Source organism: Rhipicephalus sanguineus, chromosome 2 (assembly GCF_013339695.2).
Source record: "Rhipicephalus sanguineus isolate Rsan-2018 chromosome 2, BIME_Rsan_1.4, whole genome shotgun sequence".
Classification (NCBI taxonomy): Eukaryota; Metazoa; Arthropoda; class Arachnida; order Ixodida; family Ixodidae; genus Rhipicephalus; species Rhipicephalus sanguineus.
In genome coordinates, this window is record NC_051177.1 from 19,046,082 (window position 1) to 19,069,574 (window position 23,493).

General features: G+C 44.5%; 2 protein-coding genes and 1 pseudogene across 2 annotated transcripts in view; 2 read left to right on the forward strand and 1 right to left on the reverse strand.

Annotated features, from left to right (window-relative positions):
• Window positions 1–2,278: 2,278 nt before the first annotated feature.
• LOC119382481 (nucleolar protein 14) lies at window positions 2,279–4,917 on the reverse strand. The gene has a single exon (XM_037650190.2). The coding sequence runs from the start codon at window positions 4,789–4,791 to the stop codon at window positions 2,299–2,301; it is 2,493 nt and encodes an 830-aa protein (XP_037506118.1). The 5' UTR covers window positions 4,792–4,917; the 3' UTR covers window positions 2,279–2,298.
• Window positions 4,918–5,009: 92 nt separating this feature from the next.
• Window positions 5,010–15,849, forward strand: LOC119381072 (SWI/SNF-related matrix-associated actin-dependent regulator of chromatin subfamily A member 5-like; annotated as a pseudogene).
• The window catches only part of LOC119382482 (SWI/SNF-related matrix-associated actin-dependent regulator of chromatin subfamily A member 5-like), a gene marked incomplete in the record, with an annotated part of 30,772 nt that continues 22,995 nt past the window's right edge, over window positions 15,717–23,493 (forward strand). The window contains 1 exon segment of the mRNA XM_037650192.2: window positions 15,717–15,849.

Below are 23,493 nucleotides of genomic sequence, written 5' to 3' on the forward strand. Positions count from 1 at the left end.
TTGGACGTGCTTCTTCATTCCTGTGCCCGTACAAAACTGCGCATTAATCGAATTTTGCCGTGCATTTACACTCTCGACAATGTAAAGATAGATTAGATGGTGAGCATCCGGTTAGCAATCTCTTTTGCTCCAATAATTTCTGGATAACACAGCGGCCCGCCTGTTTAAGTAGAAGCGGCCACAGCTAAAAGGAACCTTATACACCACATCTGTACGGCAATCAGTGATTTGGTTGGTGTATTATGAAACAAATGTCAGTCCACTTCTTTTCTGTTACTCGCTATTTTCTTTCTCTGCAGCGCGGTGCATGTCTTACCTAGCGTATTGGCAGCCGTGAAAACAAGATTAACGCCGTATCTAACCCCCACTTTCTTTAGCCTGTGAGATACGCAATGAATGTAAGGAGTGCGTACGACACGTGTATTACTATCGCTTTCTACAACCATGCTCGGACTTAACAAAACAGACTTCTTTAAACGTCCAGCGACAGTGGCCATTGCAACAGAGGATAACCTACATCTAAAAGATGCGTAACCTGTGCACTAAAGCTGGCACTCATTGTGTTTTCACATGACTTATTGAGAGGCATAACATCACTATACCATTTTTTACTACCTCAGAATGCTTCAATGAAAAATTTAACAGCGGTTTTGAATATCTAGGAGAATACTGTCCGCATATGTACTTCTTCTGAAACGTTAAGGATATGTCTAGAAATTGTATTCCATCATTCTGAGGCAATTCTTTAGTAAAGTTCAGCCCTCCTCCATTTAATTCAAATTGATCGCTCACTGAGGTAGCCACACATTCAAAGTCGTCACCACTAAAAGAAATCGCATAATCGTCCCTGTAGTGAAAAACCTTACTAATAGAATTGCCTAAGGCGTCCTCTCAACGTTTGTCAATCTCGCTAAGGTACAAGTCACCAAGAATCGCAACTGTTTTCGTGCCTACTTTCTTTTCCGTTGCTGCGCGCCTTTTCAGTTATTAGTCGGTGTCTTGACTTCTCTCTTGTGTCCGTATTTGCATGCCCAGTCTTTTAACATGAATACGAACCAACCAACTCAGCTCTCTGTTATTTTAGGGAGGATGACTGACGAAAATTTTGAACAGCAGTCGCTAGGGTTGAAAACAGGTGTGAAGGGCTGCAGAGGACAGTGAAGTTGCCTTGTCAACTTGTTCTATTTGCTGAACTTGTACAGTATATTAAAATTGGTGGAAAGTTGATGTAGAAGCAATAGATTAATTATTTTATGGGCATTAATTGATAGATATAATCAATTAAATTTTTCGAGGGAACAGTTTCAAATGGTTGCTTTTTTTCTTCGCTGTGCACAAAGCAACAGCTAAGACACCAGCCAAAGATAGATACTTGAAACAGAGCCACTTCTATCCACACTGATAAATGCAGGACATTTCTAGCAAGTAACTTGGTTCATTTTTTTTCAAGCAGTGGTCACAGAAGGAAGCAGAGCTCTTGCATCCTGCTAACATTGCTGTATTAATGCAAGCATATTCTCTACCAATTGATTTCTTGAAGTTAATTATCCAAAATTACTTTTACGTCATATATGTTATTTTATATATACTACCTGCTTCTTGAGCACTCTCCTATTGCAGGCATGTGCTCCAATCTGGGACTTTTAATTCTCCTACCAATTGATTTCTTGAGGTTAATTTTCTAAAATTATTTCTATGTCATATACATTATCCCATATATACTACCTGCTTCTTGAGCACGTAACCCCCCGATCTAGGACTTTTCATTCTCCATACTCAGCAACCCATTGGTGCTACTTTACATAACTGTACATCTTAAAGTGACTGGTTATTTTTAAATGAAGAAAAGTATTGACATCAGAAAACGAAATTACGTCTTGCATGCTTCTAAGAGACATTGTGATATATAAAATACTGTACACCATATGAAATGCCACAGGTATAGCGCATATGATGCACCGAACTTAATGTGTAGTCACCAGATGCATCTTCAAGGTGTCCTTGCTCTTCAAGAAGTTCGCCCCTTTTTGTTAACCACATACCTACCCCCCCACCCCTTATGGCATGGTGTTTCGCATTGCATTCACATGAACCAATGTGCGCAAACAGCTATCCTAATCCTGGAATGTATGCAACAGCACTACTAGCAAATTTTCAGTATTTTATATACTTGACCAAGAACACAGACACTGCATGACTTTCCTCTTCGGATTTTTTAGTGTTGCAAAAAATTTAGACAGGGAAGCTGTGTTGCACTTGCATGGTATTACAACACAGGTTTTGAGCATGTTCTTATATTTACATGTGAATTGGTAAATACAAGCGGAATATATTACACACAATACCTAAGGTATTATTTACATGCGATTTGACAGTTTTTCTTTCTTCCTCTTCAAGGGCTTTGTATTCACCTTCCTGGCTTGCAAGCTCTTTGTAAATGCGCTTCACCTTCTCCTTACGTTCTGCATCCTTTGCCATTTGTTCCTTGAGGATATGCTGAGCCAAAAACTGATTGTCCCTACGCACTTCTCGCATGGCTCCCTTCATTTCCTTCTTGTACTGATAATTGAGCTTCTTCAATTCTACTTTCTTCTCACCTCCGGAGAAGTGCTTGCGACCATCAAACTTCATGCTGAACTTAGGCTCCAAAAGTGGTTTCATTGGTGGTGGTTTTTTGCTTGGCTTCAGTGGCTTGCGTTCAATCTTGCAACTAAGCTTGGACAGCGTGTTCCCTATGACAGCTCTCAGGCTCTCTGGGTAAGCAGATTCTGTAAGCTTCTGGCATACGGCTATCAAGGAATCGCACAACTCCCTGTACGAAGGTAGTGTCTCGTACAAGCATGCACACCTTTCAACGAGCTTGACACCAGCATGAACAATCTTCAGCTTCAGGTCCTCAGTCATTTCTACCTCGCTGCTTCCCAATGCTTTCAAGGGAAGCTTCAGCTCACTTTCATCCACAGCTACTGCATTTCCCTCATCTTTAAGCTTCAAAGCATTGTGGGAAAGAAGCTGTGCCAAGAAGGCCAGGAGCTCTGGTGAAAAGCGCCTTGAGTATGACACATACTCGAGAAAAACATTGGCTACAAAGATGCCTCGTAGAAAGTCCACAGGCTTCTTAAGTCCACAACAAGTGAGCAGGTGACTTGCAAAAAGCATTGCTGGAGTGGCAACCATGTGTGAGAAGTCTGAAGCAGAGTAGCACTGCCCTATAAGCTTTAAAAAAACAAGCGTGCTAAAACTTGGGAAAGACACTGAAAATCTGCCCTTTCCACTCAAAAGGTTTTGAAGTTCTTCCTCTTTTTCGGATATTACATCCAAAAGGAACTGGCCGCACACTGTTGGGGAAAGCTGAACCAGAGAGTAAATGTGAGGACACAGTTTGTCCACCACGTGAATGTCAGTGTCTGCTATGTCGCTGATGTGCTGAAGAAGATACACAAAGAGCCTCTCAAGCTTCTTGCAACTCCCCTGACTGTTCTTAATCATATGCTCGATAAGAGCAGCCTTTTCACAGGCAGTCTTTTTTTCCACCAACCTTGAAAACTCTTCCTCGGTGTCAGGTACATCAGCAATTGTTGACTTCTTCTTGACGGCGTCCATTTCTTTTGGTTTAACGTGCTTTTCAGATATCCGATTTTCATCTTTGACAGGTACAGAAGCTTTGTTGGCGTCTGTCACATTGTCAGTGTCGTCTTTCAGCTCTTCGTTGTCGCTACTAGCTTCTTTGTCTGACTCCAAGTCGGCGTAGCTATCTTCATCCCCTCCCTCAGAGTCTGAACCAGCGCTCACGTCACTCTCATCTTTTGACTCGACACCAGTGAGACGGTCTGTTTCCTCAAACTCGTCCTCGTCGCTATCACTTTGCTTCGTGGTTTCAGTGATGCGCTCGCGCTTGTAAAAGCTGTCGTCCAAATCGTCAGCGGAGGCTAGTTGTTTCTTATTTGCGTCCTTTTTCGCTTCGGTACCCTGAGCTCTGGCTTTTCTTTCTTGTTCCAGCTTCTCCAGTCGTTTTTTCTCAGCTTTCGCTTTCTCATCTTCTGTTTTCACCCTTTCGGAAGCCTGTCCAGCCAAAGGCGCAAACTTCAGCTGCTTTACCAGCACGTCATAGTCGTCCGTGCTGGCCTCTTCTGCGGCGCTCTTCTTGTTCTTGGAGCCAGCTAGAAGACTCTGGAATTCCTTCCAGTCTTTATCGAGCTTTTCTGTAAGCTCAAAGTTCTCGTCTTTCTCGACTTGCCTCTCGTACTTTAGTTTCTTTGACTCTGCGATGAGCTGCTCAATGGCATCTCGTCGCGATTTTGCAGCATCGCTATTGGGATCGGCTTTCGTGAGAAATCCGCCGAAATTTGTCTTTTCGGTGAAGTCCCGGCCTACCTTGTCATAGAGATCTTCGTCGTCACTGCGGGGATCGTCGTGAGTTTCCATGTCGTTGATAGACTTGCCAAGATGCGTTAACTCTTCCTCCTCATTGAGACTGAATACGTTTTTCTTCTGTGAAATTTTGCGCTCCTGGGCAAGTCGTGCTGCCATCTTATCATCAGGATTCATGGCAGCGTCGAACTCACCGATCCGTTTGTCCATGAAGGTGCTTGATTTGTTCCTCAAGACATACTCTTGGAGTAGAGTCGCCTTGCGCTTCTTGATCGCCTTGTTTCGAGAAACACCAAGGAGACCGCGATCGCTTTTCGACTTTCTACCAAGCACATCGTGTTTTTGACGGTTCACTTTCACCTCAAAAGGGTTGACCTTTTCCGACAGTTTGACAGGTTTACCACCACGCTTCGCCTTCATGGTGCGGCCACAGATTCTTGCGACCACGTGCCACACAAGACCGCCGATATGGCCAGACACAACCACAAAACACAATGCACTTACGCCAACTTGCGCACACCAACGCACACGTGCCAGGTGCCGGAAATGCCGGAAACAGAACGACAGAACCTGGTCCGAGGGTATGCTATTGATAGTGGCGACATCTGCCGCAGTTGGTGCGCTGCGGCGCTGCACTCTAAGATCGAGGCTAGCTCTGGCATCATTTTGCCGGGAATTAGTGCACATGCTTTGTGGCGCGTTTCATTCTAGTTAATTGATAAGAAAAACGATCAGTATCGAATCGTTTAACGGTACCAAGATGCTGGAACAAAATCCAGAGTTCGCGGAGGCCATGCCCGAAGAAGAGGAAGAAGAAAGTCCAGAGAGCACGAAGGAGTCCGTAAGTCTGCAATGACCGTGCGACAGCTCAACTTTTTTTAGTCTGTCATTCGTCCCATTGATTCTTTCATGATGTATATATCCGCTTGTGTAAGTTGATCGAAGCCTAATAGTGTTGAGACAAATTCCGTTTGATGACTTTGTAACATGAAGCCGTGAAATGGTGCGTTTAATTAACATCGTTATTTATGTGTGCGGGAAATATTTGGCGGGCGTTTACTCGGTGTGTAACGGGTCTCAATTTATCTTAGAAATGACGAAAGATGCCATTTAGCGCAGTTTCCGACGGTCGGTCGTAATTTGCGGAGGTGAACTTGTGCTCACTTGTGTCTGATCATTTCCGATGCGATCCGTAAACCTTTCTTCCGGTAGTAGGTTGTGGAATTTTGGCGGACTTTCTAACAACCGGCATTGCGAGCACATCGGTGTTCTGAATGTACGGTACAGCGATCCGTCTTTAACATTCTGTTTGTCGGCAGATAGTCGGACACACTGACAGTGGCAGTAGGAGCAATACTTCCAACCGCGAAGACGCAACAAGAACGTTGTCGCTTGTCGCTACTTAGGACTCGTCGCGCCGTTTTGCGTACTTGTGCTCGGAGATGCTCAAGGCGCCCGATGTGCTTTGTATTGCAGACGCCTGACGAAGAGGAGAGCGTGACGACCGAAAAGAAGGATGACACGGATTACGATAGCAAGCTGGTAAGCCGCTGAAAGTATACAGCCGAGTTAGCGTGTAGAAACCACTTTCGCTTGTCTTAATAAACACCGCATTCTGTATTTTTATTTAAATTAGGATTTGGATAGGGGCAATCGTTTCGACTACCTGCTGCAACAAACAGAAATCTTCGCCCATTTTATGACCACAAGCAGCGCGGCGAAAGGCGTCACGTCGCCGCTCAAGCTGAAACCAGGTCGACCGAAGTTGAAGAAGAATGACGAGAAAGCTAAACTTGCGGCTGTGGGAGAGTGAGTCATGCCTGAAACATTCATTTGTTGCTCATTTCCTGAAGCTTTGTGTGCATGCACAATGCGTTTCTTCATGCGCAACGTTCGATCACTGATTTACCACTTGCACAGTGCAGTGGTAGATGGCCAAACGCATTGGCAAGCACTGAAATTCATTTTCGTTGGCGTATTTGTATGCGCGGTCTGTTTCGAAAAAAAAAAAATGCTGACTTCCTTATAGTTGATGTCGTGCAATGCACGAAATGATTTTTACCAGTAGTGACACAATTTTGTCAATTCCAGAAATTGTCCTGTGATCACTGTAGCATTTTTAGATTTGTTTTCTGAAATAATTCAAAAAATCAGTTTGTTACACGCCCTTTACAAAAATGTCTGACACCTGTGCACGAGAACCAATAATATTTATCCTATTCACAAAATATTCACCTGGAAATGCAATGGCACTAGAAAACGTGACTCTATCCACTTGGGCATTTGGGTTGACTATGTGGACGAAAAGGGTTGACAACGAGAAATCATTTTACAGAAATCATAACCAAAAAGATTGTGCTCCTTTACACGATTGCTTCCTGAAACCAAGCTCACAAGTTACAATGCAGTAACATCCTACATGCACTCTACTTCTTAAAATGTACTTGTGGGCTCGTTGGTTGGTCATTACGGCACATGGCAGCACCAACTGGGCAAAAAGACACACACACACACACATAAAAAAAAAAACACAAGCGCTGAGTGTTGTCCCTTTGTTCTTTTTATTTGTGTGTGTTTGTGTGCTTATCGTTTCACCCGGTGTGCGCTGCCATATGCCTTAACTCTACTTCTATTGCTTATTTATTGTAGCATATAAGTAGGGCTCTGTATTTTCGCAGTTTATTTTTATGGCGGAAGTTCGGCATTTATCTGAATTTATATTGCGTATGTTCCCAATTCTCCAAATTTCAGAGTTTAATTTTGCATTATTCTCAGTACTGCCAAATAGATGAAGTGATATTTGAACACGAGAACATTAGAACACACGAAGCGTAGTTTAGTTGTCTGGAAGGTTTCAATGTGCAAACACATATACACAAATTATTGAGCACAAAACAAGTATGTTTGTGCATATTACAACTTTAAAGCTTGTAATAGACGCCAGCATACTTTACCAGGTTGCTGTCACTGAGGGAAGCGCACCCCTTTCGAGCGATTATTCTCAGCTTTGAAAATGCCCTTTCAACGTTTGCTGCGCTAGAAACAGGGAGAGCCAGAAGACTAAGGCATAGCATTGGCCACTGGACAGTGTGAAGTATCCAAAACGACAGGGGTACAACAATGTTAAGATTTCATAGCTCTGAGAATTCACAAAATTACTCATGAGCTGGCTCATGTCACCAGTTTCAAGAAACACTAACTTAAAAATTGCTTTAAATTATTTCAGATTGTTGCGTTAAAGTTACGCGCAGGACATGAGTAGTCTAGTTTATTCGAGAGCTTATGCGACCACCAGTGATAACGCTGAGAGATTCCCTCTCCCGTGTATGAATGACGACGCCTTCCGCCAACGATCAGATTACTGACGAATGTGATTGCTGCTACCAGTGTACAGCGTGCTTTGATTGTAGTTTGAGTTACGTATTCATGTTGAAACTTTTTTAGCGCGCACGAAAGACGGAGGACACAGAAAGAAGGTACAAAACGTTTTGTACCTTCTTTCTGTGTCCTCCGTCTTTTGTGCGCGCTAAAAAAGTTTCAACATGAATTCATACCAACTCGCCCAGCTCTCAGTTTTACTGTATTGAGTTACGTAGTTTTCTGGGTACAAGTTAGCCCAATAAGGAGTTTTGCCTCTACCATTTGACTGCCGTCTTTTGCATCGTTGCTACCACGTGACAATATCAAGATGTCATCTCGCGTTACCGGGGGCTCACATACGTTATTGTCTCTAGCTCGGTGTGCGATAAGCTCTTCGTTAAATGTGCAGAGGTGTGGTCTATAAGATACTGTTGACACGAGGCAAAGTATATATATCTGCTAAACCAGCCCATGTATCAATGACCACATGTCCTTTCGATAAAGAACGGGACAGCGTCATGTTGACCGTTAAAATCTAAGTTTATCGGATGAATCCGAATTGTCAAAAATTTTACTGGCTAGTGTTTATTGGATTTTTTTTATTTATCCAAAAACACGGAGCCCTGCATATAAGTAAGCAATTGTTTTTCAAAATTAAGGCATGCAAAGGTGACTTACAAAAGTTACTGATGTGTAAACTATGTGATGTTACGGGTTTTGAGAATATTAATTCTTACATGCCAATGCACTATATAAAGAAAGGTGTTTGTGTGTGAAGTTTTCTCATCTATGCACCATAACACACCCTTTGAGGTAACTTGGCAGGCAACTTATGTACTGTAACAACACACCTTTTTATTGGGCTTGCGCGAAAAGTACATTTTAGGTTTGAAGCGAATAGTGATTTGCTTGAATAATTTTGAGTCGAATTTGAATAGTATATATCGCGTATAAAGAAAAATGAGCATATTTGTCATGACCCAACTAACCTGCACAATATTCTTTTTGGTTCAAAGGGAAGTGGAAGCAACTTTGAATAGTAGCAGGATTTGACTTTCGGTAGAATGCAAGTGATAACCTGTAAAATACGTTACATTTAAAATTTACATTACTTAGAACATATAAGCCGGTATAATGAGGTTTTAAACTTAAAAAATGATGAATTGATGTGAGGGTAATATGTTCATTTCACCTTTAAGTGGGGCAGGGCGGATTTCCCCTGTATAGGTGTATTCACAGTATAACACCCTTCCACTCTAGTGAAACCACCTTTTAAAGGGGTTACATGCAGCTTATATATGTCTATTCGTTCATTTCGAATACTTCGAAATTTAGAATAATTTAAATTCATATCGAAGCGAATTTGAATACTGTAATGTTCGTTTGAATATTCGAACTGCTTGAATATTCGCACAAGCCTACGTTTTATGTAACCTTGGCAGCTGGTTTACATTTTTAATATTGTTGTGTAGTACACCTATAGGTATGCCATGAGATGTACTTTGCCAAGGCATTTAGCTTATAGGAGAGAACTGTCGCACTGTAGTATGTTGTCTTAATAAATTTTTATCCGGAAATAGTTCAGCAGTACGTTTCTGTTGTTACTCACACCTGACTGTCTTAGCTCAATACTGCTTTTTCTATGGCAGCCTGCGACATCGGATGACAGAACAGGAGGAAGATGAGGAGCTGCTTTCAGACAGCCGTCGAAAGGAAATTACAGTGACACGCTTTGAGACCTCGCCTACTTATATCAAAGGGGGTGAGCTCCGTGACTACCAGATCCGAGGCCTTAACTGGATGATTTCTCTCTATGAACATGGCATCAATGGCATCCTTGCTGATGAAATGGTGAGTTTTATAATTGGTGTAACTGTGTTGAAGTGGGCCAGAGTTTAATGAAATTACACGAACTATTAAAAAGATGAATAAATGGAGATCGTTATGATGTTACGGGGGCAGCAGTATTCTTGAGGTAGCCCTGCTTAATTACCTTCTGATGTGAACAAAAAGAGTCAGTGTATACTTCAATCATGTTCTAGCATCCATAGCTAAGCCTATGGCTATCACGGATACATGAGGAGTGCTAATAATCGTTGTTGAAATAGTAACCGCTCTGCACAAAAACCCCTTTTCACTCAAAACATTTACGTGGATGGACGTTTTCAACGGGCTTCAGGATTGTAAAATTTGTGTGTGGCATGTATTTCTGGCATCAGAGTGGGTGGACAATGTGCATACATAAACTTTTTGTGCCTTCTAGCTTAAAATGTGAGACAATGCTATAGCAGGTTATGCTTTATAAAAGTATTTCACAGTTCAGTGAAGCACATTGCCAGCACTTAGTGGGTGTCACTACCAGGTGCACTTATGTACTAAAATCTTTGTCAGTCTGTTTTGCCTTGCTGGTGGTCAGCACAGAGTGGTTTCAACTTCAGCTGTAATGTAGTAATGCTTTGATTTGGGCCAGTTGGTGCAAACTCGCAATTTGATTCATGGCTGCGCTGGTCACTTCACTGTGCGTTGGTCACTTCACTGTGCGCAATGACACACAGCTTGATTTCATAATCTGGATGTCACATTACGGCCATGATGAACGAGCTCATTATGGTCGTTAATGCTTAGATATTATTTGCTGAGAAGATTAATTTTAATAATTGGATTGAATTTAGTGATCTGCAGGCACACTTGCAATTTATGCACTTAAGATATTTGTACTCGCAGCTCAGTGCTTGCTGCTTTCGTGTGTCTATAGGAGCAGCGGCACAGGTGCTGCCATCTTGCAAGGCTGTTCATAAACATGTTTGGAATTCATCGCTTCGAGGAATTCTGTACAACTATTGTAGAGGATTTGGCAGTACCATTTCTAAATTTGATTGCAAAAAGGTTTTTGCAACATAAAGAACATTTACAATTCATTGTATTGGAACACATTGTCCTCAAGACTTGCTACCAGTGCTCCTGTTCCTGGTACACGCCTATTCTAACGTCGGTGCTGATGCCGCAAGGAGCAGCTTTCTGAGCTGCCTGGTATATTTTCAGTTTCATCATAAATTTATTCTTATTTAGCTATACTTATTTATTTATGATAGGAATTGAACTACTTTGCACAAGGCAGGGAATGCACAAAAATCTTAGTTTCTCTTGACAGGGCAAAATAAACTACCAGAGGTTTTTCTTTAATCATTCATCTATTAGTGTTCAATCAAATATCTTGCGAGCCTGGTTGCACGTTGATGTAAATTGTATGTTTGTTGCACAGGGTCTTGGAAAGACACTGCAAACTATCTCACTGTTGGGATACATGAAGCACTATCGCAACATCAATGGACCGCACATGGTCATTGTGCCAAAGTCGACACTGGCCAATTGGATGAGCGAGTTCGAGAGGTGGTGTCCATCCCTCCGCACCGTCTGCCTGATTGGAGACCAAAATGCCAGGGTGGGTGCTTCTTGTAACTTGCAAGAGAGGGCAGTCCATGCAGCTTCTGCACAAACATTAACAGCATTATGTTTCATGCACGAGCAGTGATGAAATTATTGTGTACTATTTGTGTGAAGAAAGCTTATTTTGCTGAGAAATTGTGAATTTACTTCAGTTAAGTAGCCACCAATTTTCATTCGATTTTCACTTTCGATGCTCTTCCACCAGCTGTCTTGGAATCCAGCATATCCCATTACGGCTTAATAGAATAATGCTTATGAATGTTAAGGTGTCTTCGCTGCTTGCAATTAGAAGTCATAATCTGATTACATACTGAGTCTTGGATGAGGCATGTTGATAGTTTCCTGCAGCTGCAGTTCACAAAACAGTAGAAATATATTGTTTTGACATACCGTCCACTCAGCTAAGGGAAGCAGAACTGTTTTTCAAGCTGTGCTTTTTGTTACTTTAACTTAGCTTTCTGCACATGTAAAGGCTTTATTTGTTTTCTACAGCGGATGTTCTTCTTTCAGTAAACCAAAAAAATTATTTTCTGTCATTACATTCTGCTTTTATGTCTTGTTATATTGGTACTGTATTTGTCCTATTGTTATGTGCTAATATGATAATAACAGAAGTAGATGCATGTGATTCTCGCAAACAAATGGTTTTTCTGGTCGTGAACATCATTTAGCCTCTTGTCCATTTTCGTCCAGCCTAGTTATTGTACGTGCCCTGTAAGTAATACAGCGAAAAATATTCTATATTTACACGCGCAGGAGACACATGCATCGGCAAAGCATAGATGAAGGATGGTGTTTTACTTGTTTCAATGCCGATGTAGCTGACCAAAATAAGATTGAAAGCATGGGTTTGATTTTTGTAATAATTTACCTTAATTACTGTAATGCGGTTATCTTTGTTGCTTTCACAGGCTGCACTCATTCGTGACACCCTGATGCCCGGCGAGTGGGACGTTTGTGTTACCTCATATGAGATGGTCATCCGAGAAAAGGCTGTCCTAAAAAAGTTCAACTGGCGCTACCTTGTCATTGATGAAGCTCACCGCATCAAAAATGAAAAATCAAAGGTAATGTCGCGCTCTCAATTATATTTATTTTTCAATTGCTCTTTGTTATTGGCTATTTTTATTCCCTTTCACTTCTCTTTAGTGTCTTGTGTTTGAATGAAGTATCCAAAGGTACTTCCACATAGTATCTTTGGATACTTTGTGGCAGTGTTAAACGTGAGACATTATTTTGAAGTCGAGAGTTTGGCGGAAACCCGCCTGGGCCGGGGATTAGGCAACCTTATAAGTAAGCGAACTTGCTGCACATGCTTCATTGTGAACAAGGCTCCCGTGTGGGAGCCGAAACGTCTTTTTAAGAATATATTTTTACTTTTGGTCGGCGTTGTGTTTCCTTCGTCCGAGACATTATTTTACTGTCAACAGTCATTTCATGGGGCATCTCTTTGGGAGTATGTATGCAAATGCATCAAGAATGCCAGGTGCACTTTTTGAGAAGCGCAACAACGCGAATGAGGGAACGTAGCATGCTAGAGTATTCCTGAGAGGAGATGATTAAACAAACACCACATTCTCTCCTATGGGATTGCACTAGGGGTGTGCGAATACTCAAATATACGAATACGAATCGAATTCCAACTTGTCAAATAGTTCGATTCGCGAATCGAATATGAAGTATTCGGTTACTCGAATGTTCGATATATTCGGCCCATCTGTTTGGTTGGCGGGTTAACGCATGTGTAACCACTCCTCCGTGCGCTTTTTAACTTTTTAATTTTTAAATTTAATTTCATTGTTTAGTCCTTTAGGCCAGGGCATCGGTTGATGCCCGCCCGTTACAAAGGGTGGGGCCACAAATCCAATCCAATCCAACCGCTGGCTCCGCGCCATTTGGCCGTTTGCATCATTTCTCTGAGCAATCCGAAACCACCAAGTCCCTCGCAAACGGAAACCACGCCGATGTGTCCTGCTACCGAATTGTATCCGCGCGAGCTGCCGGAATACGTTGTCCGACGGTCCTGCTGGTCAGGTGTGACATGAGTGAACGAACGAAAAGTGCCATTTGGAAACATTTCGTAAAGAACTTCGGCCCAAGAAGCAACGTGCAAAAGCTGTGACATGGAACTTCGCACGCCATCGAGTACGACGACGCTACTTGCAAATCATCTCAAGAACAAGCATTTTTCTTTGCACAGTGTGTTCATGAGAGACAGCGGTAAGCAAGGACGACCAGACGGAGCACAACCGCTCATCAAAAATGCGTTGAAGTCGGGCAAGGACCTATCGCAGCGCGAGAGGACGGCAATAACCACAAGGATTGCCCGAATGCTGGCGCTCGAACCTCCAGTCCTTACAGCTGTGTCGAAAATCGGGGTTTAAAAGAGCTGATGAACCACATGGAGCCTTTGTACAAGATACCCAGCCGCACTACGTTTTCAAGGACAATAATCCCGGAGTTGTACCGAGACACAGTCATGGCTGTGAAGGAGAGAATGCACGTGGACTTTCAGGAAGGCGTAGAGTCGATCTTGTTGACAAGTGACATGTGGACGTCGAGGTCTAACCAGAGTTATATCAGCCTCACCTGCCACTATTTAACCTCCAACTTCGAGATGAGAAGCTTTGCGTTGGAAAATCGGAGCGTGACCGAGAGCCACACTGCTTGCAACATCCTGGAGCACCTGCAAGCAATAATGGATAACTGGGAGCTGCCACTGCAGAAAGTACCAGTCTGTGTGGTGACGGACAATGCACGAAACTTTCGCGCGGCCCTTAGGGGTATTTCTTGCGTCCCAATGCAGTGTATGGGCCATGCACTGCAACTAGCTATAAAAGATGCCAAGGAACAAACAGCAGGAGTGTTTGCCATTCTCAAGAAGTGTCTCACAATGGTTGGCCATTACACAGTGCCCAAGCTGCGGCAAGACTGAAGGACTGCCAGCAACGAATGGAGCTGTCAGTTCTGGAACTTATTCAAGACGTGGGAACAAGGTGGAATAGTGAGCACGATGTGAGCGTCTTGTGCATCTGAAGGAAGCCATCTGTTTGGAGCTGGCCACCTCTGAGACAACTGTGCCCAACCTGGCACCACAGGAGTGGAAAGCTGTGCCTGGACTAGTCAAAGCTCTTGAACCAATCGCATCGGCGACCAAAGGTCTTAGTGGCCACAAATATGCAACTTTGTCGTCAGTGGTACCGTTTTTGTATGGAACACAGATGGTTCTGAAAGACTGTATTGCAGCCGATGATGACACCTCAGAGTTTGCTAGAAATTTGCTGAAAAGCATGAGGACAAGGTTTCCAGGGCAGGACGAGCAAAAGGAGTATGTGCTGGCAACCGCCTGTGACCCAAGGTTCAAGAACCTCTTCTGTACTGAAACATTCCAGGAAACAAGGCTCTTGGAGCTTGCGAGAACTGAGTTGCAGCTCCCTCCAGAAGAAGAATCATGCGACTGTGTCGAAGCGTCGACATCTACAGCTCACAAGGAGCGTGTCAGCAGTATCTGGGACAGCATTGAGAAGCTGCCAGCGTCATCAGAATGAAGACACTCCACCGAAACAGCCAACATCGAGGAGTTTAAGCGGTACCTTCGAGAGCCCACTTGCAGCAAGGACCAAGACTCTCTAGCAATGTGGAAAGAAACAGGCAAGCAGCACTTCCCAGGATTGTGCAAGATGGCCATGAAATACATGGGCATTCCCGCAACAAGTGTACCAAGTGAAAAGTTGTTTTCGACGGCTGGTAACATTCTTACAGCCCGAAGGGAGAAGTTGACCTCGGATCACGTACAACAGCTGCTTTTTTTGCATGAGAATTTGTAAATATTCGTGCTTCTTTTAAATAAACTTATTATTCAATATTCAGCTTTTTTTTCTTAATTCGATTCGGTATTCGATTCGAGACTTACTATTCGGTATTCGCACACCCCTAGATTGCACACACAAAAAGGGAACTGCAACAAAACATCTGATTAGCATTCAAGGCCAAGTGCGCTGATGCGTGCATCACTGCAACAGCAGAATAAAACTATGCACAGGAATTGAAGAAAATTGGTAGCCTGTGCAAAAGAAAGGCATCTGGTAAAGTGCAAGTTTGCTGAGGCTGAGTGAAAGAATAAGGCAAAGTAGACAGAACTTTTTACTGTCACTGTGAGTTATGTACACTGCCACTGATTGTCTCACTTGTAAAGATCCTATGCTGTATATATGTATACTAGGAGTATCACAAGCAGCGACTCAGCTGTCACCAGTGCATTGTATTTGCATGCAGGGTGCAGAATCCTCAGTGTATCTTTCTTGTCCAGTCATCCTGTTGTGAAGGTTTTAAAGGAATTTGAAATGCAGTGCAATTAAAGTGTGCATGTGAGAAGGCACCCACTATATAAGTTTACATATTTTTATGCACATAACTGTCTCGCCACGATGTTCACTGTATGCTATGCTAATTCAGTTGTCTTTTTTTTTTGTGAGGGCACTTTTCTGTTATTCAAGAGCATTCATTAATTACTTTTTGTGCTTTGGTAATCTACGCAGTTGTCAGAGATTGTGCGAGAGTTCAAGACGACAAATCGCTTGCTTTTGACTGGCACACCATTGCAAAACAACCTCCACTGAGCTTTGGGCCCTGCTCAACTTCCTCCTTCCCGATGTGTTCAACTCATCTGAGGTATGTAAGCAATTCTTCTCTTACTTATTATGTTGACACAGAAAAGCAGTGTTATCACATCCGCACAGTGTGGTTCTATAGCCGAGGACTTGTTGCAGAGTGATAGTTCTAGCAGACATGGTAGAACAGGAGTGGTAATGTAAAGCAGTTCATGAATAAAATACTTGTCTACTCACTGCCTACTGCAAAACATGCAATATTAAAAGGGATAACTGCTGTCTGGACAATTATCACATTTCTTTTTCCCTCACGAAATGGTTAGCACAGTGCCCATTTATGTGTCCTGAATGACATGTAATGGAATTATTAACTTAGTTGTTTGTTGACTTATGCTTGCAAAAATATTAGGAATGGGCGAATATTTGGGCCTGTCGAATATTCGAACGAATATTACAGTATTCGAATTCGCTTCGATACAAATTTAGATTATTCGAAATGAACGAATATACACTCAAACCTCATTATAACAAAGTCACACCTGCCGCAAAAATAACTTCGTTATATCCGAAAATTTGTTATAAACGTTTATTTTTAACACTGTGTCTATGACAAGACTATTCTTCATTTACTTCGTTATAACCGATAATTCGTTATATCCATGTTCGTTATATCGAGGTTAGAGTGTATGTATACATTTGACCGCACTTAACCCCCTGCAAAAGTTGTTTCACTGTAGCGTCTAGTTGCTGTGCCGTGAAACAACCCATCCAGGGGAAATCTGCACTGCCGCGAAGCCACACTTCAAGGTTAAATGTACATACAGTAAAACCTCGTTAATTCGAAGGCCTCTGGACCGAGAAAAATATCCCAATTAAACGGGATTCCCAATTATCCGAAACAACTCGAAATCAAAGAAATCAGCCAGAAAACATGATACAGTAGAACCCCGCTGTTACGTTCCTCACTGCTGCGTTTTCCCGGCTGTGACGTCGTTTTCCGCCGGTCCCGGCATAGCTCCCATAGGATACAATGTATTGGGAACCCCGCTGTTACGTCGTAACTGTCGGACCGTTCCCGTATGATACGTCGCGAAGTGCGCCTGGAGCCGACCGAGTGACTACCAAAGAGAGCGGCCATGGTGCATTTTCACGCTGCTTGGCCTCGTTTGACCGTAATATTAGCCGCATGAGAGGCGCAAGCAACAGAATCTTTCAATTGATGCAAACAAAAGCATGGCCTTCGAGATTCAAATTGCAAAGATGGCGTCTATGATGTAACTGCTCGCGAAAGCAAGGCCTTCGAGATTGGCATTTACTATTGACAAAAGCATAGCCTCTGAGATTGGCCTTCGAGATTCAAATTGCAAAGATGGCGTCTATGATGTAACTGCTCGCGAAAGCAAGGCCTTCGAGATTGGCATTTACTATTGACAAAAGCATAGCCTCTGAGATTTGCATTGCACAAACATGGCGTGTATGACGTAATTGCTTGCGAAAGCAAGGCCTTCGAGATTGGCATTCACTTCTGCCATCGCGTTGGCGTAGACTCATCATCATCGTTATTTGTCGGAGAACGGGAGGAGTTCGAGCTGGTTGGAGCTCGCATGGTCGTGCGTGCGGTTCGCGGTCGGACTCGCCACGCCGGTCGTGATTGCGTGTGCTTAGTTCTTTCATGCCTACAGCTGTTGGTGTTAAAAAAATCACATACGTTGATTACATTTCTGTGGATAAGGCCGTCCTAAGCTCCGCGTTTCTATCCATCGACTAGATCGCGGCTGAGCGCGCCAATTTTCGTGCTGCTCGTAAGAATTGAAATAAAATTCTGTACCACTAAATATTTTGCCGTTTTTCCTGTTTTTCGGCTCTTACGTTTCCCGTCTCTTACGTTTATTTCCTACGGTCCCTTCAAAAACGTATCAGCGGGGTTCTACTGTATACGGAAGTCATGCCTTTATTGTGGCAAGTCCGCCTACTTGGAGAAAAATTCCTCCACGCGTGACTGACGCGTTCGGTAGTTCCCAGCACTGAAAGTCATATTTTCCAGCCTGTCAATGAGGCGCATCATCTCAGTCTCGCCGCCGTTGCACTCGACGAAGCTGCGCACAACACTCAAGGCATCGATGACATCCGCCAAAGGGGGTGCTCGGGAGAGCTCGTCATCGCTCTCAACATTAGAGGCCGAATCTGGTCGATCTCGCAGCTATCTCGCTGTCGATGTCGGCAGTAACACGTCTGCACTGTGCACTCGACATTTGCGTACTCGGAGAATCCGATTGGAGTGCACTCGTCTTCCGCGTGCAAAGCCTCATATCGAGCGCAGAGAGTCTCCCCTTCTTCATCAAACGAGCAAGTGACAGCGGTGACAGCACACTCAGCGGAGGTTGCCTCTTCTTTCACAAACCCGGCGTGCTCAAAACACCGTCGAATAACGATGGGCTCCGCCTGCCTCCATGCATGAACAATGAGGCAAATACCACCGAGGAGGTCAATGTTATACTCCTTTCCGTTGTCATAGCAAAGGAGCATTCGCTTCAACAGATTGTAGAGATATATTTTCCTGGTATGGTGTATGACGCCCTGGTCCATCGGCTGTGATAGCGACGTTGTGTTCGGGGGTAGAAAGACCAGCCTAATTGCCTGCAGGTTCTTAATGTCACCGTGAGCTGGGCAATTATCGACGACGAACAAAACGCTGCGCCCTGCGGCCGCAAACTTGCGGTCAAGGTGTGCCGCACGTATTCTTCAAAGAGTGCAGCCATCATCCAAGCTTTCTTGTTGTTTTTATAGTCGGGTCATCTTTGGATGGCAATTGTGCATTTTTAAAACAACGAGGCTTTTCTGTCTTCCCAATAACAAGCAGTGGCAGCTTATACTCACCGCACATGCTCGCACCAAACAAAACAGTGATTCTGTCTTTATTCTATTTCCGCCCCTTAATGTCTGTCTCCTTCAAAGCGGACGTCTTCGTAGGCAACATTTTGTAGAATAGAGCAGCTTCGTCAAGGTTGTAAACATCTGCTGCTTCGTACTTGGCGAGTAGTGGAGCCAAGGTGTGCTGCTTCCAGCCGTCGACAACAGACTGATTCGCGCTGCCACTCTCGCCACAAACAGTCACGAATGTCAGGTTGTTGCGCTCCTTAAATCGGCAAAACCACCCATTGCTGCATTTAAACTCAGAATGTCCAAGTTGCAGCGCCAGCTGGTTGGCCTTCTCACGCAATACGGTCCCATTGACAGGAAGGTGTGCTGCGTTGGCTTTCTGCAGTCAGTCGATCAGAGCTGCTTCAATGTCGGCGTACGTAGGCGGGCGTACTCGTGTACGCTTTGACGAGTGCGTCTTGCTGTAAGCATCGAGAATTTTCTCCTTATTCTTGATGATGTTGCACAGCGTTGACAGAGGCACGTGGTGCTTTTCGGATAGAGCCGTTTTCAACGCCATCGACTTGCTGGCCTCTTCAATTAAGGGGGGACATGGTTTTTAGAGATAACATAGGTTATTTCTTGGCCAAATTAGATGAAACTGCACTGCTTTGTTCAGTTTCTTTAGCTTTATTTAACTATTCAGTTATATTTTACACAGGTCAATTATTTCCTGAGATAATTAGTAATCTCATTCTATTGTTTGCTGAAACAATAAAAAATTATCTATGCAACATAACACCATTATAAACCCATATATAGATACTAGAAAGCCTAAGGAGAGCAACGCTGCAAGCTGATTGGAAATTGAACAACTACTTCTCAATTTACAGCACTGATGAGTTCATGGTCTACACCTAGCCAAAAACAAGAAAATTTTAAATTAATAAAAAAATTGAAATTGCAGATTGAAAATCTGCTTGCAGCATTGCTTTTTATGCACATTTAGCTAGGTTGTGCAAAAAGAATTGTAGCTCTAGCTGTCCTAGGTCGACTTTTACAGAAGAAGCAAACAAGGGAAGTGGCCAAAATCCATGTTCTGAGAAAATGAGCAAAAAAGGTTAAAAACTTTATTTAGCATTACAGAATGAAAAATATCAAAGGCACACATACTTTTAGTGATTAATATGCATCAAGCATATAATCAGACTGATTGTTAGCATGAGCATGCCTTTTTTTCAAGTTCTGCTGCAAGTTTCAAGTTTTGCTGCAATGAGGCCGCCTATCAGTTCAATGACGGTATCGACGCCAATATGCGACGAGTGTCCGCGCGTCATCCACGATCCGTCGTATGACACGGCGATGTTTCCCGGGTTGTCCACGTTGAGTTCCGCGCAGATGTCGCGAACCGAACTCGCGCACTCACTCATGAGTTTCGAGGCAGCAAGAGTAGCGGCAGGTGTTAGCTGCTTCTTCACGTACGCCTGCCAAGTTTTCGTATGGAGGCCGCGACGCGATATGTTCACCATTGCAAATATGTCGTTAAAAGCAGTCTGCCTGTTGTCAGTAGCCTGCATTGCGCGGGTGGCGAGCACGTTCACTGTGAATGGATTTATTTTCTGCTGTCCGTCGACGCGCGGCGAACTCCACTTTGACGACCCGTCACCGCAGTTCACACACACTAGCTCAAGCTTGACGGCAAGGCCGTATTCCCGCTCGCCTCTCCTGATCTCGGTGTCTCCGTTGCAAATCTTGCACTTTAAATGCAATGTTATCAAAGCATTTACCGCCTCCAAGTCCAGGATGGTGAAGGTCGTTTTAATCAGATGGGGGACCCGCGGCGTCCGCGCGTTTAGCGATAAGGCTGCGCTTCCGTTCCGTCGCCGCAACAGATGAAATCTCTTCCAGCTTCTCTTCTGCCTTCTTCTTCTTGTCTTCTATCTATTGGGGCTGCAGAATTTGTGTCGTGACGCACACGGTCGCTTTCCGCGACGTTGTCGGCAACTGACGGGCTCGTAGGACTAGCGTCCGTTAGGCCTACCGCGCTGGCGTCGACGGCCGCTGCGAGTTCGTCATCCTCGTTGTTCTGGGTCGTTGCGGGGCGCTTCCTGAAGTTCTCTGCTAGCGATCGCCTCACCCGCTTTCCGAATTTGTGTTTCGTGCGGAACTTCTTGATGACAGGACCCATAGCTGTAGGCAGTCGACAACACCACGACAAAATGGCGCACGCTCACGCGCGTCTCGGCGGTGAAGCAGACGCCGGAAACGCCGCTTGGCGAATCGGATGCCTAGATTTTGTCACGTGCCCCAAGCAGCCAATAGAATCGCGCGCTTGTACTTCTAGATGACGCGTTTTTGCTAGAAAACCAATGAGCAAGGCGAGCCAGCGGTGGCGGGAAATTGATGAAGAACGGCTCTTCCAAACGAGATCAAGATGGCCACGATAGCCCGTGTGTACCGGCAACGGTTCGGCGCGGAAAGAGCGCGATTTTAGCGTCAATTTGCGCTCAGACAAACCTCATATTGGTGTTACAGATTGATTTTACGGCGGAAATAATGAAAATAGAAGCTACAAACTTATCAGATTTGTGCAAAAATAGATATAGATTCCGAAAATGTCAGCTTCAAAAAGTCGATTTTTTCGCGATTTTCGGCCTTCTAAGACCCGTGTCCCCCCTTAAGCACACCTTTTTGTGCAGGGACAAGTTCTTGTACTTCGGCATCTTCCTTCCAAGCACACCTCAATCAACCAATTCACAGGGAAGACACTCAAGCGGAGACAGGAGACAAACGGAGCAGTCGCACCGAATCGCACAATGCTCGCCAGCCGACATCCAAATGACAGAAAGACTCCACAAAACATTCACTTCGCTAGAGTGGCTAACATCGCTGTTGAGAAGATGATGATCATGATCGCAAACGCACGCATCGCCGTCTGGCAATTGCTCAAACATGGCGTCTACGCAGTGATTCCACTCCTGCGCCAACTGCGCCAAATTGTATTTACTGCGCCATCCTGATAATATCGACGAAATTTGCGCCAAACTGCGCCAAAGTCTCGGGTTTGGGGGCGTCTATCACCGGCAATCGCACCGCCGGCGCGTCAGAACATGTGCAGCTCGATCTTGGGGCTACCAATAAAGTCGCAATCATGGACCAAGTATTATTCCGCTGAATAAATAGCGCTCGCGCGTGCGTTCCGAGTAAGCCACGATGCCATGAACGGTGCCGACGCAGCTTCTGTTCTGCAAGTCGGCTCGACAGCAAAACCGCTCTCCGCAGAGGCTCGTGACGTCTAGGCCTATCGGTAGCGAGAAAGTGCGACGGCGATTCATCGGCGGACGTCGTCTGTTCCAGAAACGCTGCTGATAGCTCGTTTTCAAGCGTCGCACGGCACGTAAGGAAAGCAATGTTAAGTAATAACTACATGAGTGCCGCTAAAATGTCTATCACTTCTGTTTCCGGACATCGCGGAATGAAATCTGGGATCGCTCGCAGTAGATATATGGGACAATATCGAATTTTCCTTGCTTCACGTTTATGGAAGAGCACGCGAACGGTGGAAACGCGTTGACACTTTTCCTCAGATATACTTTATCCATGGATCTTCATCCAGAACAGCTTTTTCGTAATTCCTTCCGCCAGCACGTCCGAGTTTGTAATCACTCTGCGGTAAATACCCCCTAAAAGGCCCTGGCCTCTCGAGCTCACGTGCTAGGGTTCCAATTCGAATTTTTTGCTTGCTTTTTTAAAAATGTCATCTCATTAGTAAAATCATATCTCCTGGTCGGAGCAGCCGCAAATGCGCAGCTGTCAGTAGCGGGCCCTTCGCTGACGGCCCACAGTGAAGCAGCTACGCCATGTTACACGTCCGCCCCTCGCTTTCGGGGGTCAATAGCTAACGGTTAAAAAAACTCAGTTTCGCTTAAGAGCGAAGCAATGAATGCGATACCAAAAAATTGTATTGTGAAACGAAGTAAGACTAGCAGCTAACTCTTTTGGATCCGATCTCGTGTAACTCAACAAAACGCTGGTTTAAGGGAATATGGCCCCTCCAGGAACCGAAGCGTTTTCTTGCTCTGAGTTCTCTAAACGCGAAGTAAGCGTTGAGAACACAGCAAGTTTACGAGCCGTCTCCTGATGCCTCGAGATAGCGCGCGCGCAAGCGACTGCGCCCTTCGAACGATGCCCCCCCCCCCCTTCCGCAACCCCGGCGTCCCTTCATGCTCCTTACGAAAGACGGGCGGGGCGTTTCCTCTCTGATGAGCAATCGACGGCAGGCCCGCACGTGGGAAGATGTTATCTCATGCGCTGTCCGTGCGGCGGAGACAGACGGCCGGCTAGTTTAAATCTCCGCTTCAGCCGCGTTCGTCGCCAGCGCTCAGTCGAGCTTTTAACCCGGGCTAGAATGCGCGTGGTCATGTTATTAATTCGGACTTTATACGGAAAATTACGGCAACGGCGACGGCAAAAATCCGCCGAGAGTGTCCATATAATTGCTATCGCAAGGGTCAATGTACGGGGCAGATTTTGCGCCCCCCCCCCCCTCTTAAGTGATTAGAGGGCCCCCCCCCCCCGTGCGCACGCCTATGCTCCTGAGATGATTTTTCCATGAGATTTGCAATGAATCGAAATATTTCTAGTCTTCATAAGAGCCCCATATAATACTCAGGTGCTTGAATGTTAATGCAATATGCGTCTGTATTGCACTCCAGATGTAAAATTCGCTGCTCCAAAGTGCTCCCCAGATGCAAAATTATCTGCTCCTAGTGCTCCAAGATGAAATTTTGCTGCTCCAAAGTGCTCCAAACGGAAATTTTGCTGCTCCAAAAATTGCTCAAATCAG

Excerpts from the sequence above, each read along its gene's own strand:
- LOC119382481 (XM_037650190.2), bottom strand. The coding sequence starts at position 4,791 with ATGAAGGCGAAGCGTGGTGGTAAACCTGTCAAACTGTCGGAAAAGGTC.